A 23,149-nucleotide genomic window follows, 5' to 3' on the forward strand; every position below is an offset into this window, starting at 1 on the left:
AAAGGAACCAAAAACGAGGGGCCCCATTTAGGTCCAAGGAAACCAGTCACACAAGAAGTTCAGGAAAGCCATGCAGATCTATATCCGAGGTTAACCCTGAGGAATTAGATATAGATGTAAAGGGGCTGAGGCGTAGGAACTGTCTGGAGATAATCCCAGTAGGTCACTCAAAGAGAGAATATAAAACATTCCTCAACTAGGGATTTCAAATCCTTTCCCCACCCTATAAGGCCCCACACCCAAAGAAATGAGGAGATTCACCTAACAGAGCTTGAACTTTGAGTGTTCGGTCCCTAACAAAATGTTCTGTTTAAATACAATTAGAAATAACTCTCCTTTTAATGTCTTTCTTCCCTGCTATAGTGAAGGCAAGGATGTGGTCTACTAACTATTCTACTGTTATCACCCAAGCATGTAACACAGTGCTCTACTCAGCCTAAGTGTTCAATAAACACTACTGATTGAAAGGAAGCGGGGCCTGCAGGTAGAACAGTTTGCCCGAAGAGTTAAAACCAAGTTTTATCCCTGAATTTTGCACACACTGAAACTTTCTTTCAAAACTAGTTTGATACATAAATATATACATAGAAGCCAAAGATGAAAAACCGTATGTTTACTTATCCTGACCACTTTTCTCCAAAACAAACACCTGAGTTGAAATGTTTAACCTTTTAAAACACCTTTTTGATATGGTTTGTTATACATTTTTGAAGACACAGCCCCAGTGTATTTTAAAGATTTGGCATAACAATTAGTCCATCCTGTCCTTAGCAGTTCAGAAATTTTTGAGATTCTAAAAGTAGATTTGGAGGATTCTCCATCAAGAGGGTATCTCAAAAATATATGAAGAATTGGGAAGACGTTTTACAAAGTGGAATTAAGACACATTAAAAAGAGGCTGTCTGCATAGCAGAAACTGAAATATATTCCTGCAATTGATCATTTTAAGCAAATCCAAAATTGGCACAACTATAGTGCTAACCACCATTTGAAGACACACATGGTTTCAACAAATCACACTTTTGCAGTTAGACACCTTTCTTAAAAAAAAAACAAAAAGGCCAATTCTCAAAGCTCCAATGGCATACAAAAGATAAAATGCAAAGCATCTCACAACATATTTAGTCCCCTTATTCTGTTAAGTATCACAACTGAAGTTAAACATTCCTTAAAAAAAAAATGGCTGAAATGGAAATTTGGTGGAAAAAATTACACTTGGGGGTAAATTACAGAAATTATTGCCTTGTGAATTTAGAATTAGTTCTCTTGTAGTTTTATTTTTAGATTTTCCTGCAGCTCAGGACAGGGGAAGAAAAGGAGTCAAAGACATAAAAAGTCCTTACCACTAACTGCTGTGGAAATACTGCCAAAATTTAGGTAAAGTCTTGAATCGTATATTGTTATAAGAAGATGGGATATGCCTGGTTTATTTCTCAAGTCTTCTTCGACTTGATAAACCCTAGATTGAAAAAGCCTTCACCAAAACCTGAAAAAAATAGTCTAATTTGCAGTTAACTTTTAAAACATTTAATTTCTGAAAAAAAACCCAAAAAACATTACCCAGGTTAAAATATAACATTTTCCTTGACCAACTAAAGTTCTGGAGCAATTAAGCATCAATGCTAGCATACAGATTTTCACATACTCATTTTTGACCAAAAATGTGCCAAACAACCTGATTATAGACATAGCTTAAATCAAAGTATTCCTCCCAACAACAGACAAGGACTGCCAGAAAAGAGATGCCTTGCCCAAAATAAGGATTTTTTGGGGGGGAGGGGACGGAGGGTGGGGTAGGGATTAGAAAAAGGAATGAGAGTTTCAATGTCATGAAGAGCTAAAGAGAAAAAATGGCTTATTCATCACCATGCTCTGTACAATGTACATAGAAATTGTACAATTCTCAGGATGAATAAAAAGATCCCATTTATCAATTAATCAAATGGTGGGTTGGGGTTGTAACAAAATTCCCAAATCCCATCACCAAAGTAACAGATCTTGGCCATTGCTTATTCGAAAATAATATGCATGATGGATAAGTGTGTGTAGTTTAATCAAAGAATGCTGGGGCAGAGGGGGTGGAGAGAAGAACACTCTGTATGGTTAATTCTTCAATCCTAAACTTTTTGCCATTTGAGTCTACCTTCCTAAATATAAAGAAGGTATTGTGACTATGTTGTATAGGCGAAAAAGTCACTTCACTGACACTAATTCCAAAATTTCCAAGTTTCTAGCTCACTGTAATCCACATTTTCTTGGATAATGACCTATCTTTCTTCAAAATTCTTTGCCACAATTGGAAAACAGAAGTGTTTTATTTTCCCCAGAAAATAACCTCAAGACCAAAATCCCGCGGCCCGTTTCTGCAGCAAATATCTTTTCCTGTGGGGCTCAGCATTTCTTAGTGTGAGCGGAATAAGTCCTTCACTGTTCAAACAGCACAGTTCGTAGTTCATCTTCTCTATTAATCATTATCGAAACAATTGCTCCATCATTAAATTCAAAAGAAGTTCCTCCATCAATAACCATACAGGCATCCCAACAACGAGACCGTACACAAACCCTGTAAATGAAAAAAAAAAAATGACCGATAAGCAAGGTGTAACTTTTATGGAAACAATCCAGTAATACCATTTTGCTGGTCATTTAACAACTACTGAAGAAGACTCAAAGAAACTAACAGAAAGAGATGACCTGTAGCTGAATGGGAAGTACATATCCAAAACTTATGGTTTAACTTTCCAAATCCTATGTAGTGGGTTTAAAAAAAAAAAAAACATAAAAAAACAAAAAAAAATTCAAAAAATCCACATGTAGACTCATATCTCCTTGGGGCAGACAGAAATGAGATTTTTCTCCCTCTGATTATTTCCTTTTGATATAAGGTAACACTCAGAAGCAATATTTTCTTCAACTTCTCATGTTTCTTAAATACTAGCTCTTCCATTAGATTATAAAATGTGTAGGACTTCAAAATATTAAAACAAAATAGGCTTGATAAAGAGAAGGAATGAAAGGTGCAGACACATTTTATAAAGCTTACTTTGATGAGAAACAACGCTGACGGCTACTTGAGAAAACACGATTTGCGATAGGTTCTCGAATGCTGAAAAGCATCTTTGGCTCTTCCGGACTATAGAGTAGAGAGTCATTGTACTCATTTGTTACTACAAATAGAAAAATGAAAAAACAAACCATTTTAGTTGAAGGATTTGAGTCTTTTCCAAGAAGCCCTCTCCCCTGCCTCTGAAAGAACTGCCTTCCTAGTAAGAAGTTTCATATTGCATGTTTGGTCAAACCAATATTCCCTTTGTCCAATACTTTCCATCTCTAACACCAGCTCCAAACAATGTTTGGTGCACTAGAGTGTACAAACATCTTTAATTTCCCTCCCTAATACACAACCCATATTGAGAAGCAATACGGCCTAGGGGGTAGTTAACAGGCCTGGGAATTACAAGGACAAGGGTTCTAAGCCCAGCTCCACCAGTTACCTGCCAGGTGACCTTGAACAAGTCACTTCACTTCCTCTGTGTCCCAGTTACCTTATCTGTGAAATGGGGATTAAGACTAAGTCCCACGTCGGACCTGGACTGTGCTCAACCTTGTATCTACCCCAGAATGTACCCAGTGCCTGGCACATAGTAATAGTATAGTGTATTACAGTTGAATTACAGTTTCCCACAGCATACTCCCTGACAGAATGGAGTACTGGCAATTAAGATTAAAGTTCAAAATAGTTCAAAGTAAACATTTCAAAGCTAGCGATAGCTCTGTCCCTTAGGATGGCCTATGTTGATTCATTAGATTTTATACAGTGTGGCCTAGTGGAAAGAACACAAGCCCGGGAACCTGGGATCTAAGCCCAGCTCTGCTACCTGCCTGCTGTGGGATTTTCGGCAAGTTACTTGACTCCTCTGGGCTTCGGTTTCCTCATCTCTAAGGATGGGATTCTTGTTCTTTCTCCTTTAGTTTGAGTGCCCAATGTGGGACAGGGACTATTGCTATTGCTAATCAGTTGATTATCTTGTATTTACCTCTCTAGACTGTGAGCCCATTGCTGAGTAGGGATTGTCTCTGTCGCCCAATTGTACTTTCCAAGCACTTAGTACTGAGCTCTGCGCACAGTTCGTGCTCTATAAATACAAATGAATGAATCTACCCCACCACTTAATACAGTGTTTGGCACATAGTAAGTGCCAATCCACCCATTCCTCTGTGTCAACTATGCTATGTACCCTTTAAGTACTTTGATAATCACTCCAATCCCATAGTGCTTAAGCAAATATTTTTAGTCTCTATTTCCCCTATATGCAGTTTATTTTAATATCTGTTTCCCCCTGTAGGCTGCAGATTCCAGGGACTTTGCTTACTAAGTCTGTTATAATGTATTTTCTAAGTGTTTAGTACAATGTTCAGCAAATACTATGCAATAATAATGTTGGTATTTGTTAAGCACTTACTATGGGCAGAGCACTGTTCTAAGCGCTGGGGGAGAAACAGGGTAATCAGGTTGTCCCACATGAGGCTCACAGTCTTAACCCCCATTTTACAGATGAGGTAACTGAGGCACAAAGAAGTTAAGTGACTTGCCCACAGTCACACTGCTGACAAGTGGCAGAGCCGGAATTCAAACCCATGACCTCTGACTCCCAAGCCCGGGCTCTTTAATACCACTATTGTTAATCAAAAAATTGAAGAATTAACTTATTGAGACCAGTAATAATCAATGGTATATTTTAATTTAAAAACAAGGCAAATCTAAAGGTAGAGAAGCACCCCACTGTACATATAACCCAGAGATACGGTCTTGACCCCTTGATAATCCAATACACCATTTCAAGATGCCTAACCGACAAAGTTACATTTTTTCCAATACCAGTAAAAATTCTGGGATTCAGAAGTCTTGCAGCAATTTTAAACAAACAGGTAAATTTATAAAAGTGATTGATTCTTCACTAAAATGGAAAAACCATTAACAGTCAGCAAAACAAGCTTCTAATTTTGCAGGCTTCTGCAAAGATCCATAATCCTACATAGGACAAGTCTTCATTTAATGTTGTGATGATATGCTTTAAATTACTTTAACAAAAATTAAACAAGAGTTCAGTGTGCTGAGTGTAAGGAATTCCATATTTTTCTGAAGATTCTAGGACATATCCCAATTTACAAATTTATGGAAAACGTATCCCATATTACAGCTCTTAATGATACAGCCATTTTTTCAAGAAGCATATGACTGAAATGATAGGGTATGCCTGGACTTAATCTTGATTAGTTACCAATTACCCTCTTGAAAAAGCATAGCTAATCTTGACACGTCTATTTAAACCCAGGCCAGACAGATTAGTAGCAAAATAATTTATCCCCCATTATTCAACACTAACCTTTCTCTATTAGCTCCCTGCTCAGAGGAATATTCAAATTCCCTTGGCGCTGAGCTGTTGAAAGAGGGAAGAGAAAAAGTATCTTCACTTGAAAGAACATTTTCTTTAATAAAATGACTATCAAATGAGTCTATCACAATGGTTACTTACCAATAGTCAGAACATCTTCCACAGCCTGGGTGGCTACCCTGTTGATATTATATGACCTAGAAACAAAAGTACACTATTTACCTTGGGGTTTTAGTTCAAATGGAACATACTGAAAACTCAGGACTGTTAATGTAAGAAATAATGGAAGGCACATGTATTGTATCCAGAAGTTCAGGCTTCACAGCACCTCCATGCCTCTCTCCATGACAAACATGCTTTACATGATTTTTAACCATCTAAACACACAAATTCATATATACGGTTTACACACTGTTAATTAGGGGTTCACCTCTCCATGCCCATAGCTGTCTGTCTTGATGGAGAGGTTTAATAACAATGAAATGGCAAAAGGCAGGCTACAAGATGTGAAAGAAGGCAGAAGCAAAAGGATCGGATAGGGATTAAATAGAATTCACAGTACTAACATTATTTCTTGGATTTACATCAAGGTGTAGCAATTAGACAGGCTCACCTCGCATATATAGTGTTCAGTCCTTCAGGCATCACCTCTCCTCAAGAATCCTCCCCAATTAACTTCTCTTCCTCCCAGGTTAAATCAATCAGTAGTATTTATTTAGCACTTATTACTCGCAGAGTCCTGTACTAAGTGCTTGGGAACAGTACAATTTAACAGAGTTGGCAGACAGGTTCCCTGCCCACACAGAGCCACAGCCTAAAGGTTATACTTCCCCCAAATCACCCCATTACACCCTTCTGCACCAACTATTCTCCTGTTTACTCACTACTAAGAACTTTTAAATCTCAGCTCTGTATACCCCATTATAGGATTAGTTCCTTGTGAGCAGGAACTCTATTCTTTACTCACCTCTGAGGTCTTTCCCAAATACTCTGCTGAGCAACTCAAAGCCACTCAGGTGTGAGCTGTCCCAAAATTGCCCTCTCACCTCCACTTTTTCATCCTTCTCAACCAACTTGCAAGAGAGATTTCCCACCTGCTTTCAAAGTTGCCCTCCTCTGACTCCATCCCTTCTTTCTTTAAATACTTGTGCCCACTCTTCCCTGACTGGCCACCAATATCAACCATGTACCATGTAAACCTTCAAATACACACACCTCTCCCCCATCCTAAAAAACAATTTTCTGGACTCTTACTGCATCATCCAACTATCACCTATCTCCCTTCTCCCACTCATGTCCAAATTCCTTGAAAGGTTTGTATTCACCTCTCCTCCAATTCTCTTCATGACCCTCTTCAATCAGATTTCCTCCTTTCTCTCCACTGAGAAGGCTCTCTCCAAAGTCACTACTTTCCTCCTTCTTGTTAAATCAACTCCTCATCCTCTCACTGGCCTTCCACACTGTGGACTACTCTCCTTCTCCTAAAGACTCTATCTAGCCTTAGTTTTTCTGCAGTTTTCTCTCTGCCCGATTTTTTTCAGACTCTTTCACTATTCCCCCACTAGCCTGTAAGCTTTCTGAGGGCAGGTATACTAAAAGTGGATGCTCAATACACACCATAAATTACCACTCATACTCATTAAACATTTCTCCTCCAACAAAGCTCAAGCACTCAGTGAAATCCTTTAATAGAAATCCATTTGGAGAAATGAATATTTTTACATAGTGTGAAGACAAAATTACTTGTCCTTGTCAAATCCAAATATGGAAAGCTCCACAGGGGAATTTAAGTTTACTTTGGCATATCTTTCATACCAATGCTACTCCCACTTGAACTGCGGGACCTCTGTTGTTTGCTCAGAAAGGAGTACTATGTTGAAAGTTGGATTTTTTTTTTTGCTTGGAAATGCTCAATTAAAGGTTCTCCTTTTGAGTTGATCAGCTGCATTTAAAATGGCAGGAAGAGCCAGTTTATGCTGCTAACAAGTGAAAATTAAGATGACCAAAAGGACCCTAGAAGAATTCAAGTAGCTAAATTAAATTTTAAATTTAAATGTATAAAATCAGATGTTAAGTACACTTGGATACTGGGTGAAGGGTGTCAATGATTTTAGAAATCAAGTTCCTTGGAGAAATGCATGAACAAAGCAGAGTGCCAACCCCAAATAATTGAAGAGTTGCAGAAAATTCTTCAAATTATCTAACATCTTCACAAATTGTCTATTACATGCAATATTAGCCCTCAAGGTAAAGATCAAAAACTACAATGAAAATGACTGTACGGCAGTTGTAGTATAGTTATTGTTGCAGAACAGCCTAGGCAACCGTGAATATCGGCTAAACTTCAGCAGACCCCCAGGCTCTGTGGCCACAAGAGGAGCACAGGACGCTTCTTAGACTGGGAGCCCCCTGAGGGCAAGGAACATGTCTAATTCCCACCTGTGTACTCTCTCCCTGCAGTCAGTACATATTTAAATACTATTACAAGTTCTTCATTGCAATTGTGGGGCTTTTTCTGTATCCCAGAACATTCAGACCCCTAATCCATCAGTCCTCAAGACTGTAAACTCCCTAAGGGCAGACTCTTGTCTACTTTCCTCTATTGTTCCATCCCAAGTCCTGAGCAAAATACTATACCCAGATAAGTGCTCAATACCACCGACTGATTAAGGCTTTTACACCATTCAACTTACCAAGCTTTTGATCCTGTCCCAGTACATAAATTGAGTCCTGAACTCTTCTGCTTTTCCCAGGGACCGTCATCAATGGAGATCTCATAGTAGGAGGCCCTATGAAGTGAGAATGTAAAACTGGGTTTGCAGGATTTATAGTTCACCCTGAATAAGACAGAACATAGCCTTCTATCAGGAGTGCTGAATGCCAAATGAACCAGTTAGCCACAAACATATGGGACTCATTAAGCATAAACCTCATTAGATTGAATTTTATGTTACTTGTGGGTGGGTTTCGATAACCACATTCCTTTTTAAAAAAAAAAACAAAAAACAGAGTCTTTCTTTAAAAGTGACACAAACTATTTTGGTACTACCGAAAGTAAAACGTTGGGACATCAATAATTTAATATGCATGTAACGTATTACAATATATTAATATAAAGTGGCTAGCACATAGCATGCACTTTATAAATATGATTATTACTACATAGGAACAAGAATATTTCATTTTGTATCTTTAAAGTAGAGAAAATTTCTAGTAATATAAACTTCTGTTTCCTAGTTTAATTCAGAGTGCTCTTTTTTCCTACAAGGGCTTCTTGGAACATCTTTTGTTCACTGTTGGGGTCAATTTTGATGGCTCTATGGCTCTATGGCTAATTATACCTGAATCTTTTTAAATCACCCGTTTTTTTCCACTTTACTCAATTAATCCTTAAAGAAATGCTAGGAATAATCATTCTTCAGCCTACATTCTCAACTATTTGCCTATCCAAATACAAGATAGGTAAAACATAGAGAAGCAGCGTGGCTCAGTGGAAAGAGCATGGGCTTTGGAGTCAGAGGTCATGATTTCGAATCCCAGCTCTGCCACTTGTCAGCTGTGTGACTGTGGGCAAGTCACTTAACTTCTCTGTGCCTCGGTTCCCTCAACTGTAAAATGGGGATTAAGACTGTGAGCCCCACGTGGGACAATCTGATTCCCCTGTGTCTACCCCAGCGCTTAGAACAGTGCTCTGCACATAGTAAGCGCTTAACAAATACCAACATTATTATTATTATTAAAACATCCGACCTGACTGCTCTCAGTAACAGAAGTTCACTGTGTATCGATATTCTCTTCTAAATATGCAAAAGGAGGTGGAACTTAAAATTTATGCATGATAATTCTCAGGCTTGAATTCAAGTCTGAAGAACAGAAAAGACAAGTGAAGCCCAGGCAAATCATTTGGCCTGGCTATGACTGACAAGGCATGCTCAATTCAGTACACAGGATATAATCTGGCCTGAGAACATGTTTATTTGAAACACAGTCACTTAACACAGGAAAGGAAAAGAAGAAACTACTCAGTGACAAAGCAGAAGGATAAATCAGTCCCCTAGGTGAAGAGCAAACCAAACATGAGTCAAAACAAGTTCGCATCAAGTAGTGTCATTTTCAGCTGCAGTAAATTGAGTCAACCTTCAGAATTTTTATTCCAGACATGTGACTTATTAGGTGACAATATCATCCTATGACCAAGACTTCTAGGCTAGGACAAATGGAAGAAAATAGAGAAATGGTATTTAGTTGCTTTGCTCTTATGCTTCTGCACTGATTAATATTGCAAATAAAATCACAGAAATGCTTGTAACATCGCAGGACAAGTTGCTCAGGGCAGGGAATTTCACCTTAGGACACCTATGCTTCTCCACACCCTAAACCCACAAACCTCAGGAGTCCAGACCCAATCTTCAGGCAGACAAAACTGCTTCGGGGAAACTAGGGCCACCTAAAGCCAAATTGGTCCATTTAGACTTCAGGAGCTTTGAGATTATTTCCCTATCTATACCACAGTAATCCCAACCTTTGGGATTTAAGAAAAAAAAACACAACAAAAAACAACAACTTTATATCCTCAAAAACAAAAACAGTATACTAAAAATGATAATAGGTGATTTCTTTGGGGAACAATGATACAAAAGACCAAAGGAAAGGAGTGCCAACAAGCACACCCAAAATTATTTCTGGTCAAATACCTCGCTGTAGTGAGCTCAAGGGATAAAAAATAAAACATCACTTTAATTACAAATAGTCAAACGCTGTGCTGTCCCTAAGCCACTAGACAGGCCCACGCTCTCTCATTTTATAAAATTATTTGATGATAATTGTACTTGTTAACCATTTACTACGCGTCACACACTGAATTAGGTGATGGAATGGATACAAGATAAACTGCTTCAACAGAGTCTCTGCCCTACAAGGGCTCACAGTCTATGGGGGAGGGAGAGCAGACACTGAAGCCCCATCTTACTGATGAGGAAACAGACACAAAAGTTAGCCATTGCCCAAGGTCAATCAGCAGACAGCTGGAAAAGTCAGGATTAGAACCCAAGTCCTCTGACTCCCAGGGCCGTGCTCTTCCTGCTGCACCTTGCTGCTTCCCTGGTTCATTTGAAGCAGTCACTAGACTTTGCAAAGCTTAAGCAATGCAAATTATTGAGTATGTGCGTTTACTATCTTAGTTCCTCTATCAACAATCAGTTCTTTCAAAAAGCATGTTTTTACCACGTTTTAAACAAAATGCCAATGGGGAATTAGGGAACATTCTTTCAACAACACATGTCTGCCTGGATCAAGAAAGATGCAATGCTGGAAAAAGGAGTTGCATGCATGTGAGCAATGTTGGTTAAACTGTGTACCTTTACCTGGGGTTCACCAAGGTTACAGAAGAACTGAGAATATATGTTTCTTGGGTAGGAGTAGTGTCTATTATTCAACAGGAAATAAATGCATCTAGTATGAAGTACTATTGGTATACTATACTCTCTCAACTTTTTAGTGCAGTGCTCTGCAACCAGTAAATGCACAATAAACATGATTAATTGGTAGGCAGGTACCATTTGTTTTAATGAGCATTTACTGACCTTCTAGACTCAGCAAGCATTGATGAGACCTGCTAACACGGTTCATATATTAAACAGCAAATCACATATGCCCTTTCCCCCCTTTTCTTTTTTCTTAAAGGGCTTGATCCAATTTTCAAAGTTGCTCTCCGTCCACTCAGTTATGTTTCTCTTATTTTATGAACTCAGGGGTAGTAAAGAACCGTGACAGCTTCTACCAGAAGAAACATCCTCCATTGCTTCTCATCTCCTATTCTTTCATTTCCCACACTGCTAATAGGGCTTTTCTTCTTTAATAAAATTTTCTCAATGCGGTGGTTTTGTTTTTAATCAAGATGTCTCTTCTCAAACAGCCCCAGTGCCACTTAGGACCCTAATTTACAGTTGGAACTTTGAGTTCTATGCTCATTGCATTGTTGGATCGAACGGCTGAACCAAGTAGTGAACTTTCAGAACTCACTGTTTCAACAATAAATTACAGCCCTGAGGGGGTTGATGCTCTGCTGCACAGTATTTGCTCTGTTGGAGTAGCAATTTTAATTTACTTTTAAATCGGTGTACTGGTCAATTATTCAGGAAAGCGGTTAACTGCTGACTTTGAAATACAGTTCTTAAGACCTTAAATACCATTAAAATATATATTGGTTTTGAAACTTAAAAAATACTACTAATAATTGCGGTACTCACTGAGCACCTATGTGCCAAGTACTTTGCTGGAATAGATAAAAGAAACAGTACCAGATGGGGCTCAAAGCCTAAAAGGGAAGGGGAGGAGTTATCTTATTCCCATTTCACAAGTGAAACAACTAATCTTATGTTGCCCAGCAAAGAATGTGTCTGTTATTGTTATACTGTACTCTCCCCAAGCACCTAGTACAGTGTTATGCACATAGTAAGTGCTCAATAAATACCACTAACTGACTAGAGCACCAAGAAGTGAAGTGATTTGCCCAAGGTCACAAAGCAGGCAAGTGGAAGAGCTGGGGCTGCAACCCAAGCCTGTGCTCTTGCCACTAGGCTACCCTTGCTTTTCAACAAATATTTTATAACATTTTATAAACATTGTAATCAAGAATGCACATACAAAGTCATGGGGAAAAGACAGGAAAATTAAGCTCTTTGCTTTGTAACATAAAATCAAGATAATATAATTTTGAGTAACTGGCAGTTTAATACATACATCTTTATATAAATTAGAAACTGAAAAAGGGCAACTGCTAATTTACCTTTGCTATGTATCTCAAGTGACTGAATACTGACAGAAAAAAGAAAATAAAAACACCGAACTTCTCAACAGTGTTTGGGTTTACACTTAATCCTACAGCTAAAAACTATACTGTCCTAAAGAGGGTAATGACACTGGTGGTGTTGATGATGACTGAATGATGATAAAGAAGATGAAATAATCTTTTTTAGGGCATGTTTATTTCTAAAAGCTCTTAGTTTGAGCTGTTAAAGACCTCTCTGCATACTTTTGAAGGGATGGATGTCTCACTAAATCATTTCACCATATTTAAAGTTGTATCACAACCAAAACTATTTAATTGACTTACAAGTTATCAGCCTAAGCTTGGCATAGATCTAATATATTTAGTCCAAACAGGACTTTATACAGGATGACTGTCTTAAAAATATCCCCAAATTTAACATAAAATTGCCTTAAATATGTATTATTTCCTATGAGTCTGGTAAAAAGTTTCTGGATATACCTCTTGAACCAGATATTTTGGGAAATCAAATCCAACAGTATTTGTGAACTTACTATGAAGACCATTATACAAAATGTCTGCTTTATAGAAACAAAAAAAATCCAAAATGAAGTCACTATTCAAATTGTACTCTGTTAACTCCTGAGAAATAAGACAAGTGCACTGTACTTCAGCAACTCCCAGTAAGAAGTGTAGACCCTCCTACTTGATGTTCCCAGAGTCTAAAATCCCTGAATTAAACAGAGACTTAAAATTAGGCTCTCGTATGAATAGAGAGGAAGAGGAGACTGAATAACACTCAAATGATTAGTCCATGACCAACCACTTAGGGTGAATGCTCAAACAACAACATCCATTCACAGATTAAAGTCATTTTATATATAAAACGTCATACTAAATTGTGAAAATTCAACAAACGTCCAAATAACAATAAAACAAAATTATGCTAAGTTACTATATTTAAGAGCAGAAGTTTAATATACCTGGATGACAGACTCTCCCCAATGAAGACTTCATTTAATGCTCGCACTGGCAAAAGCTGTGGCCCCGAAATCTCAGACTCTGTGGGTAATGAAATATAAGTGGCTATAATATGAAATTTATTATGACATATGAAGGTTTCAAAGGAAGAGGGAAATCATTGTGATTTCACTGTAAAAGATATGTCTATCTTGCTTGAAATCTCAGCATATTTGCAACAAACAACATACAATTCCCCTATTTAGTCAATATTCAAAATCTCTCCCTTTAAATTCCCTTAGCAGATTATCACTTTAATATCTGCAGGGAAGTCTGTTTTCTGTCTTTAGACTTCTGATCAAAATTGTCCCAATCCTCTAAGAATCCAGTACTTAGAATGGACTAAAACATCAGTTTTCCATCATAGGAGAGCAAATCACATCCAAAGCTAATTTTTTTTCTGCAAAGTACACAATTAAAGAAAACTCCCACTTTCACCAATATTAGTCAAAGCCTACAGTTTTAGTGGAACAGATCTGCAGATTCTACTATAACAACAAAAAAAAATAGCCATCCTCAGACTAAGCAAAAGATTTCAAAAATTCTGCCCAAATCAACTATACAACTGGTGCAAATTCACATGCCGTATTCCTTTTATCCTAAAGTGACTGATAATTACAGAATAAGCCATGACTTATGAAAATGGGACAGGTCAATTAATTATCTTGACTGGTTTCTTAAACCTGTATGTTGACAGATCAACAAAGTGGTTTTAGGAGCAGCTCTCCTCAAGGATTGTCTAGGATCTAAGTTAATCAACTGTACCCCTTGGATCTACATAGGGTTTAATTTCACGAATGAACCACTTGGGGGGAGGGGAGGAGGGGCACATAAATATAATCCTAAATCCACTTACTTTAAAAGGCATTCAATCATCGTTCTTCCTGCTACTTATTTTATTCCCACTATATCCACTGCACTCTTCGTTCCACTGAAGCCAACTATGCACTGTAGCTCATTCTCATTTCCCACCACAAACCTTTGACTCACACCTCATCTGGAACCCCCTCCCTATTCATACCAACCAAACTTCAGCTCTCCTCATCTTTAAAGCCCTTCTGAAAAAGACATCTCCCACCGGAGGCCTTCCCTGATTAATCTCTCATCTCCCCACACACATCCACACTTCCAAGTCACCTAAGCACATGGGTACTAATAGCACTTACGCTCTATAGCACTTGCACTCTATTGTTTCCCTCTACCAGCAATTTATTTCAGTGTTGTGTCCCCCACTAAGCTGTAAAATCCTTGAGACGGGATAGCGTCTGCTAGCTGTAATGCACTCTCCTGAGCGCTTAGCATAGGTGCTCTGCACAGAGTAACTGGTCAATAAACACTACTGATTGAAAACAAACGTGACTATCATTTCCAGTTGCGAAAATAACTCTTCAATAGCTATTTAATAAGAAGTCATATAAATGACTATCTCTTGAAGCCATATAATTCCAAGGCACTGTTACTAAAGTTTACACTAAGAACTGGTATTGGTCTCATCTGAGATTAAGAGAAAGTTTGAACCACCATTCCAATAAGGGCAAAATGATTCCTAGCACCCAACTCACACCCAGCACTTGGGCTAGGTACACACACAGCCATGGCCCTCAGATTGTGTGGCATCTAGCACTCCTCCATCTCCTGCACGTTCCCTGCATTTCCACCGAGACCCTAAAATAAACACTTGGGATAGGAGTTCTCAAAGACTGCTCAAAATAAAGTCATGTCCAGGTTCCAGCTTTAGAGCCTGTCCAACGAATCCAGACTTCAATACATTGTCATGGTAGGTACAGTACTTTTCAGGTACGTACTCTAGGAATGGTTCCAGCCAGTTTGGCGATGTGATACAGGGGATGGTAAAAACCCTTGAAGTCCACACATCAGCTGCCAATCCGTTTCAAACAGAAACACCTTATCATTGTACTAAAGAACTCAATCAGTTTGCTCCCCTCCAGCCTTACCTCACTGATCTACTACAGCCCAAATTATGCACTCCCTTCCTCAAGGGCCAGTTTACACAATAGGCCCTGATTTCATCTATCTAGCATCTGACCCCTTTCCAACATCCTCCCCCTAGCCTGGAACTCCTCCCTCCTCCATATATGCCAGACCACCACTCTACTACTCTTCAAAGCCTATTAGAAGTCACATCTCCTCCAAGAGGCCTTCCCCAATTAAGTCCTCTTTTGCCTGGATCCCTCTCCCTTCAATGTTGTCTGTGCAGTTGGACCTGTGACTTTTGGACATTTTGATATTCACCCCATCAACCTCAAAGCACTTACAAACATATCGGTAATTTCTTTAAATGCCTATATCCCCCTCTAGACTTCAAGTTCACTGTAGGCAGGGAATCTGTCTACCAACTCTGTTGCGTTGCACTCTCCCAAGCACTTTGTACAGGGCTCTGAACACAGGACGTGCTTAATAAATATAACTGATTGATTCATCAACACAACTAAGTATTTGCCAGGCTCAGTTGTCAATACAGTGAGAGCAGGTTTGGTCTGCAACTGTCATTATGAAGCAGAGGGAACTCATTCGGATTTGCATTTATTTTTCAAGCTACCTTGATCTTCACCTATGGAACTAACATACGGAGTCCAAAATTCTATTTGGTTGCTATTTTTAAGACATGTTGCTGAAACAAATTCCATTTACATCTCATATTGGGATTGTATTTATACCTTAATTGGGGAATGAGAATAATTTCCATTTAAATTGTTTCTATATTTCATCCATGTTTTTAAGACAACAATATCAACTGTTGGGCTCAGTAATATTACCGTACCAAGATAGAACATGAAAGCAAAGAACTAAAGTCAAGAACTGACCATTCCACCTGTAAGTTACATCTAGAACTTACGGTCTCTATATATACTGAATTCTTCTGATATAAATTCAAATTATAAAATGTCAGCAACTCAAACACCAGACATATTGTTTAATAAAAATAACTGCGGTATTTGTTAAGGGCTTACCACGTGCCAAGCAATGCATTAAGCTCTGGGGTAGATACAAGATAATCAGGTCCCACAAGGGGCTCACAGTCGAAGTAGGAGGGAGAAGAAATAGTGAATCCACATTTTGTAGATTATTAAATTAAAGCACAGAGAAGAAAAGTGACTTGCCCAAGGTCAAAAAGAATCTAAGTGGGGGAGCTAGGATTAGAACACACATCCTCTAACTCCCAGGCCCATGCTCCTTCTACTAGGCCATGTTGCTTCTGTGTGTAGACTGGCAGAACGTATGCTGATATATTTTATAATCTGAATTTAGGGTGGTTAAATCTGGAGAATTTCATGCAGGAGAGGACAAACTCTCAACGCTGTAAATTTTTATGTGGAAAGCTAGGAGTTGCCTTTTTAAACATAGCTGTAAACATTCCACTGACAGTTGATCAAAAGAAACACATTCACCCATAACTCTGCCCAGCATGTTGTTTGATACTCTGTTATGTCAACATGCCAAAATATACTTTAGATCAATCTCAATGATAAATAACTGAAGCTTGGTGTGTATGGAAATGAAGCCTTTCTTCCTCCTCTCTCAAACTACTTTCTTTCTTCTCTGCCTTTTGTCCTTCCCTTCCTTGCCCCACTACTAGTGAAATCCTATTTTAGGTCCATCACCTCATTTGGAAGAGCTGTAGCATCTTCCAAGAGCCTGCTCAGTTCCCCCTACAACTGAGAGAACCTCAGTGACAGTGAGAGAGGAAAGAAAGGGGATTTCAAGACAGCTGTAACCACCCCCTACCATAGCTACACTCCAAGCAGCTGTAGGTTACTCTACAAGCCCCCTGTTGCTAAGTAAATCCTTAGGGCATGGGTTGGTAACCTACATATGGCTTATGAGCCTCAACCGGCTCTTCTTGGAAGTAAATACGGCTTTAGAGCATAAGCATCCACTTGGTGGGGGCCTTCCTTCACCATGAACCTGCCATCACTAGCTTTCCCTTCCACAGTGTTTTGGGGAGGAGCACCTGGCCCTCCCAGCCACTGAGCCAGACAAGCACTGAACTGGTGTCAGATGCCGGCCCCATTTATTGCCTTCTGCGGGCAGGACGTAGGACCATCCAGCGAGGTACTTACTGCGTCCTCCTTCGAGACGCCTCCCCTCCCCTAAAATCCATGGGGTGCTCAGCCCTCTTCCCAACCCATCTTATCTGACCCATCTAAGCACGGTTGTTGGCAGCAGCGGGTATGTGGGGGGACTCAATCAATCAGTGGCATTTTTTGAGTGCTCACCGAGTGCAGAACATCACTGCACTCCATGGGTGCAATGCCCGTGCCGGGTACCACATGCCTTGACAACAGCAGGGGACGGACTGCAAATTGGATGGAAGGGCAAGTGCCATCCTCAGGGGTGCTGGAAAACAGGAAGGGCTCCTGCTCCCTACATCGCTTTCCCTTCCAGCTGAGGGTCTGTGCCTCTCCCTTCCTAGCTCTCTTCCTAATAATACTACTACTAACGTATTTGTTATATACTTATTGTGTGTCAAGCACTAAGCGTTGGGGTAGACACACTAATCAGGTTGGACACAATCCCTCCTCAACATGGGGCTTCCAGTCTTAATCCCTATTTGATAGATGAGATAACTGAGGCACAGAGAAATTTAGTCATTTCCTCAAGGTCACACAGCAGACGAGGGACCGAGCCGGGATTATAACCCAGATCCTTCTGATTCCCAGGCCAGGGCTCTATCCACCAGGCCATGCTGCTTCCTAAGTACCAACAAAAACCAGCAAGTACAGTATTTGACTTAAGTTATTTCAAAATTACATCTCCACAATGAAGTAAGCTAGATTCATGTATTTAATTTGTATAATTGCATCCTTCCGCAAAACCGCTCAAAGGTTTCATTTTGTTTGGCTCTTCCGCACAAAAAGGTTGCCAACCTCTGCCTTAGGAGATACCGAAGAAGGTACAGTAAGTGAAAGGCTAAACACAAGTAAAATGATGACTATGAAAAGAATGCAAATTTTTGTTCCCCACCGAGAAATAATCAGCTTCTGCCTTGCAGGCTTACTACTTCTAGAAGTAACTCTTAGCTTATGGCATGTGGGGACAGACTATAAATGTAATATATTCAGAACACGCAAGCCCCGTTCACATGGCTCAGGGTTTAGGGAATAATAAATTGCATTCCAGGCTGCCACTAATGTCCTGTGATTGAGAAGGGGAAGAGAGGGGAAAAAGAAAAAAAAATTGCTTAATGTTTCCAATTCAACACTAATGTGCATTTAAAGCTCTTGCATATCCCCTTTTTCTTTCAGTTTGTAATTTGGTGTCTACCTCCTCAACTAGGTTGTTAGCTCCTCGAAGGCAAAGATCAAATCTGTTTATTGTATTTTCCTTATGTTGGTTCTGCATACAGTAGGGGGACAATAAATACTATTGATCAGCTGCAAATACTATTGCAAAATGAAGGACTACATCCAAAGCACATACATATTTATGATCTAATCAGCAGCTATATATTACAATTCAAAACACAAACTCAACTAGCTAAAAGTTTGTCTTTCTTGATCATTAATATAAAACTCAAGTATTTTATAATAAGGCTTCAAGTGTTGAACTGTCACTTTTAAATGCTTGAATCTGTGTCTTGAAGTTTGTCATCATTTTTATGTCATCAGAATTCTAAGCTTACCTGATGATGACCCTGTCTTCAAGTCTTCCATTTTTGCTTTAATGGGACATGAAAAATATTGAATCAATGCCAATTTCATATTAAAAAGTGTTCGAGAGACTGACCTGCTTAACTGTATTAAATTATAAATTATTCTGAATATTTTCATATTCTAAGGTACTGAGCTGTCCAGCATGGGGTTATACCCAGTAAAGAGATGCAAGAAATTTACCAATCCATACAAATATTTCATTAGCCCGTTCTCTCTCCTGGGAGAGATCAATGCTTTTGCCTTGCCAGGCATAAATTCTTACACACTCTGAGCAGCAATGTAGGTAACTCTTTCAGAGCTGGATTTCCATACATGAATCAGAAAAGGTAATTATAGAGCAATAATTGTATCATTAATTAAAAAAAAATCATTGGTGGTTTGTGATGACACTCAATAGGATGATAATTTCCCTTCCCTTTTATCCCATTTTGGCCTTTAGATAGCATTCTAAAGCAGCTTTTACACGACCAAAAACAAAACCAAGACTGGGATGTAGAAATGCACATTGTGGCGGGAATGAATGATAAAATTCCCCCAAACACAGAGGAGGGACTTCCACCTCCAAGTTACTGTTCTTACCCTAACCAGCTCATTTCTAATAAGGGATTCCTTTGGGTGGAAAACCCTGGGGAATGTCACAGGGTTCAAAAAATGTATTTCTTGAGTTCTTATGTGCCACATACCTATCATCTTGTGACTAACATTTTGAAATGGCTTTTCTACAAGAAAACTGCCCTGAGAGCTCAAAGGTCTGAGGGATCATTTGGCTCTTTCTCTCACACAATTTCCCACCTTGAAAGTCCCTTTATTGGCTAAAGCAGCTTTCCAGTCTCACAGACCTCCAGACCCCCTTCTCCCACAAGGGGATGGCAGGGTAGGAGTCACCTAATGCAAAACTGGAGTATAATCTCCAGTGAAAGACAGCTCGGCACCAGTATATACATCTAAAAATTGCCTATAAATATGGGCACGTTTTGAATTTTAATATCAGAGCAAGCCACTCAGTTATAATAAAACAAGTTATGCTCTAATCATATTTTGCATACAAGTGTACCATAAACAGACAGAAAAAGTAAAATGAATTTACAGGAACTGCATTTTCATCTAAACTGTGGTGGTAAAATAAGGCCCAGAAGTAGTTAAAGCTATGGCCATAAATTTTGAAAAACAAAAAGAACAAAATGAAAATAAGAATGCCTTTACATAATACTGAAAGTGCTCATTTTCATTTTGTAGGATTATCAATAAATATATTTGACGAAAAATTACACAACCTTCAAGGATACCATGAATTGAAATTTTCACTTCCAACTGATCAATTGTTCTGGTTTAAAGTGCCAATTAATATTTAAGATCATTTAGATTTCTAGAATTCAACTGGCCAAGTCTTCCTCCACAATTCTTACATGAATCAGCCTCTGATCCTTTTCATTCACTCAGTAGCGCATTATCTCTCTATCAAGTCCCTGAGGCATTGGCAATAGGCACTGTCACGGGTCTACCCTGCAAATTTTCCCCAAGGAATCTTAGGCCCAGACCATGTTCCAGAATGCCAGGGCCCTGGCCCTGGCCCTGACCTCCCTTTCCTAGATTCCGCACAGGGCAGGAAGTGGGCCATTCCTCAATCCAAAGTAACCTTTGTGTTCTGTGAGGAGAGATGACAAGCAAGGAAATGCAGATTCCTGTTCTTTGTTGGGCTGGTGGCTGGATCCTCTTTAATACTGACCTATTGATGACATGGAAAAGGGACCCCAAGGGTCACACTATTTCAGGATTTGAGGAGCATTACGATTCTCCGCTTAAACATATAGATGTGGGTAAAAGGACACATTAAAACTGCTTCAGAGAAATGGACAGAGCACAAACAATCTTTCTGATATTAAATTAGCCACAATTCTTCAAGGCCCTATGTGGAGCAGTAGTGGTGACTGTTACAGGACAGGGAGAACCTTCTCCTTTATTCAGGGAAGAATTTAAGTGGTTATACTGTACTGGAATGACCTTTCACTTTTAATGTAAATAATATTTTTGAGCTCTACATTTTCCTTTTAAGAGAACTAAATTCTTGTTATTGAGGAGACATAGCCAAGATACTATAATTGCAATCCCATCCAATGCAAATAGTCTGTGACAAAACTGCAAATCACCTTGCTTTACCATTAGTGTTAATCCTTCCATTTCTGAATTAGAGAGTGCTAAAATTTTCAAATGTTAAAGTATCGACAATAGAAACACTATCTGATTAGTGAGATTTTCAAATTCTAGGCATTAACTTATTTTAGTTCAGATTCAGAATAAGCAGCCAAATTATGGTTTAGTTTTGTTAGTGCCCAAAGCTCAGTTCGAAGCTACTCTTGTCATGTACTGGTTCTTCCCCTAGACTTCCACTGTCTCGTTGCTAGAATTTCTGTTTCTCTCCTCTCAAGAATATTCAAGATGCTTCCTACTCTATCATTATGACCACTGCATTTCTCCTTTTGATAAATTCCGCAAAGGTAATGTGATCTAACATTTTGAAACCATGATTCCCTAAAGGGTGATAGAGGAAATATATATATATATATATATATATATATATATATATATATATATGACATAGTAACCTGTCATTGAAATTTGGAGAATATAACTTGTGCTTCCCAAAAAGGATTCGGTTACTTTACTGATGACCAATGCTCAATTATCTATACAATGAGAGAGAGCCAAACACCAAAATCACCAAAAAAAACCCAAAAAATCAAATCTACCCATTTCATTGATGTCAACATTCTCACACCCCTCTTTAACAGCTTTGCTTGGCTGGAGACTGGGCGGCTCCCACCTCGTCCCATTAATTGCCATTTCCCAAAAGATAAGAAATGCAGTCCTTTGGGACATTGCAAAATGTAGTTCTCTCTCTCTCTCGAGAGAGAGTTTATAGGAATAAGCTTCCTATTCATAACAAAAGGAGACTTAAGGTTAATTCTTTTAGAATGGTGGATATTTCCCCAATGAGGCTCTGGGAAACTGAGGGGTGATTGTAATCAATTCTTGCTACTTCTTGCAACTACTCTCCTTTGTCCCCTTTATGGGACTTCAGTCTTTTTTTTTTTTTGAAATGGCAGACTTACAGTCTCAAGATTTCACCGAAACTACCTATGTACTCCCCACAACTGAGGAATCATCACCAGCTCCAGCACTGCTGCTCTTTCTGAAGACTGTAAGCTCACTGTGGGCAGGGAATGTGTCTACCAACTTCTGTTGTATTTTACTTTCCCAAGCGCTTAGTACAGTACTCTGCACACAGTAAGCACTCAATAAATACCACTGATTAAGACCTCAGAGCTCCCATTACATGTCATGGTCTAAATCCCCTCCAACGCTGTGAAGTGTCTCCAGGATTCAGAATACTCTGATAGTCTCTGCCCTGCTGTATTTTCAGCCACAGGGAGTATGTGACTTCAACTCACTCATTAATAGGCTAGCAACTAGGGGAAATCCCCATTCATTTTGTATTGTAATAGCAGCACGTGAGACTTCCACCCCTATCTAACAGAAGAGTGGACAAAGGGTTTTCTTATTTCTTTTAAACTTTTTGTAAAGAGGGAATTTTTTTTGTCTCCACACTTGAATCCATGATTACTTTTACTAGTAGGACTCCACTTGTCCAAATTTTCATGATTTGGAATAAGTCACAGTCCCCACTCTATCTGGATAATTGAAGATTCAAAAATATGTACACTACAAAAGAAAATACTTGGTTACTAAGAGATTGATATGCTTTTTCACGGCAGATAGCTTTTAAAAAAAACTGCACCTCATAATTTTGTAAGGATTAAGTCCCTTCAGATTCTCATAATTAGAGACTGCTAACCCATGCTCAATTTACTAACCGGTACCAATTACTCTGAGTCTCTCATAAAAGTGCAATGAAAGTTCCTTTTGTCCACACAGAGTAAATCAACAGATACACTTCATGTTTGCGGGTAAAGGTTCTCTGATAAACAGAGATCTGAAACTCTTCAGGTCCTGTTCGTTTTTACAAAGTCTCTACAGCTTGGTCTTGTCTCCCTGCTTCCTCGCTCCCTGAGTAACCAAGTTCACTCAAATGAAATTAAGACTTCTTCACTACAGGTCCTCTCCTATAGAATATATTTTAAAAGCTCTCTTTCCAGCTCAACATATTTCAAATTAATACGTTTTACCTTCTGGCGTTCAAAGGCCTTTTATCTTAAACATTCTACCACTATATGGATTGAAGTGTAAAGCATTTGGGGATGCATTTTATGTCCTCAAAAGGGCATAAAATG

At 38.9% G+C, this 23,149-nt stretch overlaps 1 protein-coding gene across 4 annotated transcripts in view; it reads right to left on the bottom strand.

The window, feature by feature from the left end:
- Nucleotides 1–598: 598 nt before the first annotated feature.
- The window catches only part of NADK2 (NAD kinase 2, mitochondrial), a 52,984-nt gene continuing 30,433 nt past the window's right edge, over nt 599–23,149 (bottom strand). The window contains exons 7-13 of one of the 4 annotated variants that reach the window (XM_029059985.2): nt 18,830–18,865; nt 13,149–13,227; nt 8,090–8,233; nt 5,538–5,593; nt 5,388–5,441; nt 3,044–3,167; nt 599–2,563 (exon numbers count right to left, since the gene is read on the bottom strand). In XM_029059985.2, coding sequence (XP_028915818.1) covers nt 2,425–2,563; nt 3,044–3,167; nt 5,388–5,441; nt 5,538–5,593; nt 8,090–8,233; nt 13,149–13,227; nt 18,830–18,865 — 632 coding nt within the window. In that variant the 3' untranslated portion in view covers nt 599–2,424. The remainder of the gene's footprint in view (nt 2,564–3,043; nt 3,168–5,387; nt 5,442–5,537; nt 5,594–8,089; nt 8,234–13,148; nt 13,228–18,829; nt 18,866–23,149) is intronic. The other 3 variants (XM_029059987.2, XM_029059986.2, XM_029059988.2) reach the window with 3 other exon arrangements.

This window comes from Ornithorhynchus anatinus, chromosome 3 (assembly GCF_004115215.2).
Source record: "Ornithorhynchus anatinus isolate Pmale09 chromosome 3, mOrnAna1.pri.v4, whole genome shotgun sequence".
NCBI lineage: Eukaryota > Metazoa > Chordata > Mammalia > Monotremata > Ornithorhynchidae > Ornithorhynchus > Ornithorhynchus anatinus.